At 38.6% G+C, this 11,027-nt stretch overlaps 1 protein-coding gene across 1 annotated transcript; it reads left to right on the top strand.

Annotated features, from left to right (window-relative positions):
* Positions 1-2,021: 2,021 nt before the first annotated feature.
* On the top strand, positions 2,022-9,585 carry LOC139723836 (uncharacterized). Its single transcript, XM_071635042.1, has 3 exons — positions 2,022-2,072; positions 7,501-8,186; positions 9,578-9,585. Exons 2-3 carry the CDS (start codon positions 7,598-7,600, stop codon positions 9,583-9,585), a joined length of 597 nt encoding a protein of 198 aa, XP_071491143.1. The 5' UTR covers positions 2,022-2,072; positions 7,501-7,597.
* The last annotated feature ends 1,442 nt before the right edge of the window (positions 9,586-11,027 follow it).

Genomic DNA, 11,027 nt, shown 5'->3' with positions numbered 1-11,027 from the left:
GGATTTGAGCCCCCTTAAATGTTGCCACCCGGCAAATGCAGACAGGTTGACACATAGCGAGTTGAAGAACACTCCACACACCACACGCTGTGAATGAACGTACGACTCTTCTACATAATCCTATACCCCGCCCATTTTTGAAGGGGAAGAAGAGAACCGGAAATGATAATGATGATTGTACTAATGATGATATGATGATGATGATGCTGATGATGATGCTGCTGATGATGATATCAAATAATAATGATAATAATAATAATAATAATAATAATAATAATAATAATAATAATAATAATAATAATATTAATAATAAGCCTAATGATAATAGTATACTAAATAGTGATAATAATAGGGCCTAATAATAACAAGATAGGATTAATGATAATGATAATATAGAGTATAATAATGCAATTGTCATTATTATCATTGTTGTAGCTAAAATTGTGATTTTGGGTGCTGTTCGTTATTCCGAAGGTTCGCTACTCCGAAGGTTCGTTATTCCGAAGGGGTCGTTAATCCGAAACACACAAATTCCCCATACCTAGAGGTTCGTTAATCCGAAAATGAAAAAGGGTTCGTTAATCCGAACATTTGTGGCGTTATTCCGAAGGTTCGTTATTCCGAAGATCTGTTGATCCGAAAATGAAATTCGGAACAATGAACCTTCGGAATAACGAATCTTCGGACTAAAGAGCCTTCGGAATAACGAACCTTCGGAATAACGAGCTGTGACCGTGATGTGTAGGCCTATTACTGTTCTGTTATTGTTATCATCAACATTATCTTCTTCTTCTCCCTGCAGTGGCGGATCCAGGCGGGGGTGCACCGGGTGTGCCCCACCCTTTATTTTTTGTTAAAACAAAAGAAATAAAAAGAAAAAATTGGGGGGTGGGGTACGTGCGCCCCCTTTGATTTTTGTAAAGACATCCCTCTTTATGGAATCATTAATTTTTAATGTTTGTATTACCAACGTATATTGTTTGAAAATGAAAATAAATGAATGAATTCATAACTAAATAAATGAGGTCATTCCTGGATCCGCCCCTGTTCCTGTAGGCCCTACTGTGCAGAACCTCCTGAGAGTATACTCGCACACGTACTGTCATTAATAAGAATTGGCCTAATGATATCTACAACATCAAGAACTGTAACACAAGAAAAGAAAAAATGAAAAAAGAAAAACAAGGAGGAACCATGTTTTTAAATAGACACTCAAACCTATAAGGCGCTAGATAGCTATAGCCTAATAGGCCTAGGCCTACTTGCATGTTCATCAATTCACGGTTTCTAAACCAGCGAATGAAGAGATAATGATAAGCCATTTCCCAGACATACAAATTTCAATACATTCTATAGCATGATATGACGGTTTCCAGGCAATTTATATCTAACTAAAGAACACAAATTAATGTTGTGATTGATGAAAAGTAAATCATTCTACCACCTTTCTGTATCAAAAGTTTGAAATTAAAGAGATTAAATCAAACTGATGGATGATTAAAAATAGAACAGCTTTAAATGGGTGCACTACAAAAAAAAGTAATGAGCAACAGTTTGGTTCCTGAAGTCAGTGTTTCGGAACCGTGGATTAGCGAGCAGGTAACAAAGATTGAATTTTGTACAAATCAAATTATTTTATTTCACTATATAGGCTTAGGCCTAATTGTTCTCTTCTCAAAGGCTCCATGATTTGAAAACTTCATCATATTTACATATTTTACATGTTTTGATGTTAAAATGGGAACAAATCAGAAAGGAAATGTCAACTTTAAATGTAGGAGTAGGATCCTACTGGTACATTATTAATAGCTTGACATTTCTTTTCGGGAAGACAAATGTTTGCTGTTGTTGTTTTTGTTTGGAGAAACGTTTTGTTGTTGTTTGTTTTCTGCATGGTACACAAGACAACTTTGCCTCGAGCTCTCATACATGATGATTTATTACAAACGTTCAACGTGTAAAGAGAGCAACGACAGAGGGCGTCATTTTATTAGCAAGATGGATAACTCGTCGAAGGCGAACGTGCAGCGAGTTCACCCTCGGAGGGGCCGTTGGATGTAAGCTTAAAACTGGTGAGAATTTCTGATTTACCAGCACATGTCAGAGAAAATGTGTGAATTTGTTGTACTGACTTGATTGGTTGATGTGTTTATTGTTTATGTAATCAATTCTAGAGCATGCATGACCAAAGACAAAGTCTCGATCTCTTAGCACTGTTTACGTTGTGTCCCCATCCTCACCTTTCGGGCGAGGTACGTTTGTGTTGGAGCTGACCAAACGGTTGTTGGCATTATCAGTGGGTTAGGTGTAGGGATCAAAGCAGGTACAGGTGCGTCGAGATGCTTCTGTGGTATGACTGTGATGTGATGTGTGCCGATGCGCGACATTGCATGCACGTCTCAGCTGACTCGCGTGATATTCGGCGTTCTCATATTCAGTCATAATTATGTTGACTATTTAGGCCCCAAACTCCAAATAGCAACATTGAATGAGCAGTGTATACATGGGCATACTTGACGGCGATAACAACTGCGACCAGCCCCAACGCATAAATTTTAACTGTGTACAAGGAGCGCCCCAGCCCCGGGTTAGGGCATACTCGTAGTCGTACAGCTCGTACTACTACTAACTTGGTTACTAGTAAGAGTAATATCCTTGTTGTGACGGGTACCTATTTATTTGCAGCAGATGTACAGTCATCGATGAAACAGCTAGCTAGAAGAGTGTTGAGTGTGACTAGTCCCACTATAGAATAAAAGCTGGAGTTAGTAGTATACAAATGACGCACAGGTCCGAGTGCGTCAGTCGGAATTGTGTGCATAAGGTAACTATGGAATGCTTAACCCACGAGGCGAAGCCGAGTGGGTTTAGGCTAAATTCCATAGTTACCGCATGCACACTATATTCCGACTGACGCACGAAAGACATGTGCGTCATCTGATTTATAGAATGGGTAATTTTCTTGTCAAAAACCCATTTTTCTATCGTGTTACCCGATGACAAAATTACTGGATGCATTTCCTTTTGGCTTGCCGTAAACGGGCATGTATACCCGTGCTTACCGTTTTTACTGGATGCATGGCCAGCCATGCATCAGTTTTACTGGATGCATGGCCAAGCTGAGTGCGCGAACCTTTGTTACAAGTACGCGTACTCTTGCTAGGTGCGCGATAACATGTTTACCACTGTGACTCAGCGTGCGGCCAGTAAAAATGAACACATAGCTCTCGACCAATCAGATCGCAGGATTCTCGCTACCCATTCTATAACAAGTGTTATAATGGGAAGTGGGGGGTACGTGTACTCCCACCTGGAGGCTGGGGGGTGTTTCATCAACGTTTGTCAGCGCTGATAACTGTCAGCGTTGACAATTTCAGCAAAATCCTTCGTTTTGATTGGCTGAGATGCTCTGGTCACTGACTGTTACTATGGTGATTCAAGTTGTCAGCGCTGACAAACGTTGATGAAACACCCCCCTGATTGGGCCTTGAATGAATGAAACTGCCCCTGTTGCAAACAGACATGATTACTCTAGACCAGAGTAGGCAGGGAATCATTTCACTGAACTATTGCCTATGACAATGTGCTCAGGAGAGAGACAAAAAGTGCATGCAGGGGAGAGTAGATGCAGTGCACTCGAAACCTGACGACAGTATGCAAATAGTGAATGGTCATGAGTGCAATGGTACAATTTCACACAAGGTGAAAGATAGAGGCGCTCTATTCAACAAGGCGAAGCCGAGTGGACTAGCGTACCTCATCTTTCACCGAGTGCGAAATCTTGTTCCATTGCACGAGTAAAGACCATACACTAATATTTGTTTTATACAACACCTCGAACGTCAAAACAGATGCAGTCCACACAGATTCTTGAATTTAGCACAGAAATGGGCACCATCTTCCGTGAAAGATGAATGAGTAGCCGCACAGTCACAGTCAGCTGTATACATGTATATCTATACGCAAAACTGATTGGTTGCAATTGTTTACAAAACTAATTGACAAAATACTGCATACACAGAATATTTCGTTAAGTTTTTATTTTTGAGAATTTTGCAAGTCAGGTGCTATTCACTGATTTAAAAACACCTGAAACTATTAAGTCTGATCCCGACAAGAATGTGATGTGCACGTGTACCTTTCTCTATTCAGCGCTGTACTCCACAATTGCGAATTTAACCGCTCACAAAATTGTTGGAAAGTTGCGATTCGCAAAATATTAGACTCGCTAAATATATGGTAGAAACAATACACTTTTCTAAAGTGCACGTGTAGTTGTTGAGTGGGTGTGGCAAATGTTTGTTATTGTGACATCAGAGCAATGGCACAAAAACTTATGAGTCAATCCTGAGTTCAACACAGTAGTGAATGGAAATTGGTGAGGTCACCCATGTGATGGTACTTACCAATCAGATTGCTACATTCTTTTTAGGTGTTGTATAATGGTTCATATTGTGCAACATTGTGAGTACCCAAGAATTACATGTGCTGTATCTCCACTACTATCACAAGTTTAAAGGGATCGTACAGTTTTGGTTGAGACCTAATTTCAGGTTTCTAACATTTTTTTTGGTGAAATAATGAGAAAGCTCATGAAATATGACAGAGCATGTAATTCTATGAGGAATTCAATGTTTATTTGATGAAAATTGGTTTTGAAATGGCTTAGATATCCATAAAGAGCGATTATAATAAAGCGTGGGACCCACACTTTATTACGATCTCTTTGTTTTACTTTGTTTTTGGATGTTTCAGTCATTCCAAACCCGATTTTGATCAAATAAACTTTGAATTCCTCTTAAAATGGTATGCTCTGTACTACATATTGTATATCATAAGTGTTTTCTTGGTACATGTATCTCACAAAAAGTTAAAAGCCCAATTCTCATCTCCACCAATACTATACCATCCCTTTAAACCTGTGCTGTTTTGGACTTGGTTTATAAGATGGATCTATGACCTCTATCAGCTGATAAAACTGTGCATTGCAATACAATGGGGCTGCTCTTCGACCAGCCATGCAAATGACAGTGTGAATCAGAGCAATCATCCGAGTTGGTGCTTCAGATGGACTCACGATTTTAAACAGCTGTACAAAGCAATCAGTAATCTGCCTCTAGATAAACATGCAGTGCAGATGTACTGTTTTGCTGCACACTTTTTGCACTTTCTTGCATTAATAGTGAAAAAGTAAAGAGAGTACATGTGACTCATTTCAGCACCTCTGATTGCCTACATTCTTAAACCCATTTTTATAAACGGTACAAAGTGTATGAACAATTCACTAATTTTTTCAGCCAAATTCTATCCCTCCCCCAGAGGGTCGACACCAAATTGAAAGTTGCAGCATTATCGTTTGCATTTGAACTTTTTACCTGTTGTAGATACACCTATGGCACACCATCATGATTTGATTGTAAATGAAAATTTTGAGGATGCATTTAAAGCAATCAAAGGTAGAATTGCTGATTAAAAAAAAAAAATAGAATGTAACCAGTGTTAACGTGGAAACCAATAAATATTTTCTCATTTCCAGCATACCAGCCTTGCAAAATGAGTGTTGTGTGAGCTACAAAACTACATGTACGTTTTTGGTGTGTTTTGTCACTATGCATTCAGTTCTTCTAACTAAAGAATTTCCAATCCTGTATCTCCTCTGTTTCATCCAACCCATGGCGTAGGGCACCAAGAGTAAAGTGCTAAACTGGAATTAGCTACCACGCTTGAGGCACTCTTTTAAATGTAACATTTTTCATGGAATATTTTGATTATTCACTGCAGATGTATTAATGGGGAAGCAAATCTAAATGTGAAATGTATTCACACTTACTGTATTTGTAATACACAGTGCTTAAACTGGCTTCTCCTATCTGTGCTGAAAGTGCACGTCACACTTTTGATGTGAAAACATAGGCCATCATGACATAAATAGTGTACCATAGCAAAGAAAATCATGAAAAGTTTTACCTAATTTGTATGCTATCTTTTCCACATGATTTACTGAAAAAAAATACTTTATAGCTCAATAGAGATATGACTTTTTCTTAATCTTCTGTGCTGAAAACTTTCCTATTATTACACTCATATGCCAGGAATGAATGTGTCTAAAACTGACTGTGTTGACAAAGAGGAAAGGAAATTGGGGTTGATAGAATGAACAGGTTGATTGCTGTTTATTCAGTCAAGACAAAAAACAATGAGTGAACAGGAAAACACAAAGATAAAGGAAGAGAGTGCAAGGGCAGAGTGGAGCAGTGGATGAATGGAGGAACAAATACCATCAGTGATGTGTACGAAGGTAACCCAAGCCTTCCATGTAAACTATATAATATACCGGTAAATGTGTTTGTGTGTGTGTATGTGTGGGGGGGGGGGGGGGGGGGGATTGATGGGGATAATTTAAAAAACAGCTAGAATATATTCACCAAAAAAAAAGCTCTGATTGTATTAAACATATAAGTATGGGTGTGATTGAGTTCTTGTCGCCCTATTTCAGACAACCATATTTCTCTCAAAAGTTGGGTAATATTGCCTAGAAAATTATTGATCCAACATGTATTTGCCCATGTCACTTTGCAACATTATTTAGTCTCTGTCTGTGTGTGTGTGTGTGTGTGTGTGTATGTGTGTTTGTATCCAGCTGTAGAAGTACTGATGGGTAGTTGTTCCTAACAATGTTATTGCAGGAAGAAACAAAACGCCATCAAGCTTTCTGTAAAATCAGATCTCTACCTTGTTCTAATTAGTTCTCTAAAGTGTGATGTGTTCCCTGGAATGGGATTCTCTGAATTTTTCTTGGGTACTTACAATTTGAGTTACACCTGATACAATAGGTGATTTCAAGTTGAGTGCTAGTGTCAGTGCTATCTCAGCACTAGCACCAGCAATAAAACCGAACTTGAAATCAGTTGATGTTGGGAGGTTGATGTCAAAATTATGACCTATTTCCAGTAGTTTGGTGCTGGGCCCGGTGTTTAATGTTGTCTGCTGAACTGAGCTCCACCATTTGTATCGGCGATTTACATCCTGTTTCCCCATTGGCCAACACTAACCCCTAGGGATTATCATTTTCGTCATGTGAAGTTCGGTGCTGGTGTTAGTGTTGCCGTGAGAGACCCATCATGTTGATGGGTCTCCATCAATGTTGACTCCATGTTGACCCATCAAACTGATACCTTTAGACAACTTGAATTTCATTTGATGCATCAGTATTTCAGCTAAAGTCGTTTGCACTGATTGTAATACAGTGCACTCCCGTTATAACAAACACGGTTATAACGAAATTCCGGTTACAACGAAGTAAAAATTTGGGCTGCAGTGTCATCCACTCTATGTATTTCTATTGTTTATTTGTTCGGTTATAACGTGATTCCGATATAACGAAAGAAAACTGCCAGTCCCGAGGACTTTGTTGTAACGGGAGTACACTGTAAGTGAATTAATATTGCAGTCTTTCCCAATTTATTCACATCAGTAGACTGTTGTTCTCTTCTATTTCAGATTTTATTGTTTGTGATGGATGGAGACAGAGAGCGTTCAAGCAGGTTGTGCTTAGAAGTAGACTTCACGTAATGGTGTAGAGGTATCAGTACTCATCATGACCGCATCCAACAGTAACCTCTCGCAGTTCCCCGTCGTTCACCATCTCAAGGTGGAGCAAGGCAGCAACGCAGACGCATCCTCAGTCATGGCCAGCAGCTTCATGCACGCCACCTCTTGCCTGAACGACACTCCATCCTCTGCCTTGGTGGAGCCGGATCCCCACTCTCTGCTCAGCTCCTCCCTGACCGTCCCGCAGTCCAGTCTGACCGTTAATGACGACGATGATCCAGTGGACGGCATGGACTCCATCGACGAGGCGGGAGACCTGAATGGGAGTGAGTTCTCCCAGCCGCTCGGGGACGATGTGGACACGATGGACGCCCTGTCCAGCCTAGCCTTCCAGCAGTCCAGCCTCTTCCTTGTGAACCTGCCCACGAGGACTCAAGCACCGCTGGGTGCACTGGGCAATACCACTGCCACCTTCATGCCAGTGTTGGTGCTGGGAGGGGGCATGCAGAAGGGAGGAGGAGACAATAACGTTCCCCAGCTGCTCAGGCTGCGAGATCTCGCCCATGCCAACTTAATCTGTGCCACACAGGAGAGCATTGCAAGAACTTACAATGCCTCTCCACCCAAACCTGCAGGTAGGTGTCATATCGAACTAAAAGAAGAAATCCACTCCAAAATTTTATGAATTTTATAAGAAAGAGGAAAGAAATTCCCTGCAGAACAGTGCAAAAATGATCATAATCGGATGAAAAATAAGGAAGTTATGACATTCTGAAATATGAACAATTTTTGGAAAACGCTTCTTGATCAGTCGTTATGAATATTAAAATCAGTAAAGTTGATGATGTCATGCTCTCACAAATTCTTATTCATTTCATTTACAGAAAATGACAGAAATCTCATATTTCGGCTGTATGAATATAAAATTTGCCTTAAAACCACCAAAAATAAGAATAAACAAATGTTACCTCTGATATATTTTGGTATGGGAACATGCTTGACCTGTATTAGCAAAAAATAACAATTTTCCCAAATTTCGCACATAACATACATGAAAAATTATTAGGGCATGACATCATCAACTCACTCATTTGAATATTCCTAAGGACTGGTCAAGAAATGTTTTCTGAACAAGTGTGAAATTTCAAAATTTCAAAATGTCATATCTTCCTTATTTCATTTCAAATATTTGTCATTTTGGAACATTCTGTTGGGATTTTTTTTTCTCTTTCTTTTGGAGTTTATTTTTTGGGTGGATTTCCTTTTTAATGGAGGACATGTTTTAATTGTCTGGTCAGTTTTGTTGCTGTTTTTTTTATTATGGTTTTTATAATTTTGCATAATATATTCAACTATCTTTAAGGAAGTGATATGTTTGGATACATCTGCTGAACAGATGTCATTGTGATTATTGTAATAATGATAAAATAGAGATAAAAGATTATAGTTATTTTTCATCACCATCATCATAGTCTGTGATGTCATTTAGAACTTTGTTTTAGCGCATAACAGAAGTACATCATCAATGTCTATCATTTAGTTTGAAAAATTGCAATAGATTTATTTTTTAAAAAGTAAGAAATAAAGACATTCTGCTCTTTACATTCAGCTTGACCAAATCCATTAAAAAAAACAGGAAAAGCATTGCCAGAGTGATCAGAGAGACAGTCTACTTAAATTACAGCATGGAAAAAAATTTCCAACTTGTCTATGTCCTTAAAAAAAAGAAGGAAATTGGTACTAGGCATTTTTCAGTATGATAAAGCTTTGTCAGCTGAAAACCTTTCAAGGATTCTCACAGGATTCAACCCAGTGGGGAAGTGAGGATTGATTAAGATTTGGTGAGGTGTACTTCATGGGAAAAAAAAATCTGTTTGGAAATACAGTATGTGACATAGAATAAGTACATAGATATGATACTGAAAAGTGTTGGTCAAGGTATATGAAAATAACAAAACAATTTTCTCTCCATTTGTTTTGGATTTTGATGAATTTTTCAATGTATGACCCAATCTGTGCTGTGCAGTATTGTAACCAAGCAACACATTATTTATTTCATTTACTTATGAATTTAGCATGATTGCTCTTAATTTTTTTCTTTCATTCACATACATGGTATTGATTCATTTTTATGCCTCCGCCACGTAGTGGTGCCGGAGGCATTATGTTTTCGGGTTGTCCGTCCGTCCGTCCGTACGTCCGTACGTCCGTACGTACGTCCGTACGTACGTCCGTACGTACGTCTGTACGTACGTCCGTACGTACGTCCGTCCGCTTTCGTTTACGCGATAACTTGAGTAATATTTACTGGAATTTTACCAAACTTGGTCCAAGTATGAAGTATGATGGGGCAATGATTTGATTAGATTTTAGGTGAAATCGGCAAAAGGTCAAAGGTCAAAGGTCAAGGTCAAATCATGAAATTTATCCGTTTACGCGATAACTCAAGACTGTATGGAGTAAATTTCACCAAACTTTGTTGGAGGATGATGTATGATGGGACAATTACTTGATTAGTTTTTCAGTGAAATCGGACAGAGGTCAAAGGTCAAAGATCAAGGTCAAATCCTAAAATTTATCTGTTTACGTGATAACTCAAAACTGGATGAAGCAGCTTTCACCAAACTTGGTCCAAGGATGATGTATGATGGGACAATTAGTTGAGTAGATTTTAGTGACATTGACAAGAGGTCAACGGTCAAAAGGTCAAGGTCAAATGCTAATAATGTTGCTATTTCCCCCATATCTATGCAATGCCCGCAGTTATTTTTTTGAAACTTAGTGTAGACATGTACTACTGCATAAAGATTCTCCAGAGAGAGTTTCATGTCATAAGGTTAAAGGTCAAAAGGTCAAAGGTTAGGTGAAAATGTTGCAATATCACATTTCTCACAAATGGTTCAATGTATCTTCATGGAACTTGGTACATATGCATGTACTGACTGGCAGGGATTATCTAGGGAATTTAGGGGTCATGGGTCAATAGTCAGGGGTCAAAGGTCAAGGTCAACTCCTCAAAATGTTACTATTTCCCTCATATATGCAATAATTGCATTATTAGTTTTAAATTTTAATATATTTACATGTATTACTTAATGGAGATTCTCTTGGAAGTTTCCAGCCAGAAGGTCAAAGGTCAAAGGTTAAGGGTCACAGGTTAGGTTTAAATGAAAAAAAAGATATATTTTGTACTGTAATTACACTCTTTCTTCATACCTTGAAAATTATACTCAGTGCATAAACTTATAATAAGGTCGGTCAGAAGTCAAGTAAAAATTTTCAATTCCCCAAATATGTGTACCTGTACTCTTAAATAGACAATTATAGCAAACCCAGTTCGTGGAAAGTGAACATTCAAGATATTTCTGATAAACCTGTTATTTCGATATTTTGCCAGTTATGTGAAACTGTCATCACACATTGTGAAGACATTGTACTATACACATATTGGGAGAATCATGCATTATGGCGGAGGC

This window comes from Diadema antillarum, unplaced genomic scaffold (assembly GCF_040938485.1).
Source record: "Diadema antillarum isolate AM-2024a unplaced genomic scaffold, OU_Dant_1.0 scf00000201, whole genome shotgun sequence".
NCBI lineage: Eukaryota > Metazoa > Echinodermata > Echinoidea > Diadematoida > Diadematidae > Diadema > Diadema antillarum.
This window is presented reverse-complemented; position numbering and strand designations above follow the sequence as displayed.

Coding starts and splice junctions, on each gene's coding strand:
- LOC139723836 (XM_071635042.1), top strand. CDS start 7,598: ATGACCGCATCCAACAGTAACCTCTCGCAGTTCCCCGTCGTTCACCAT.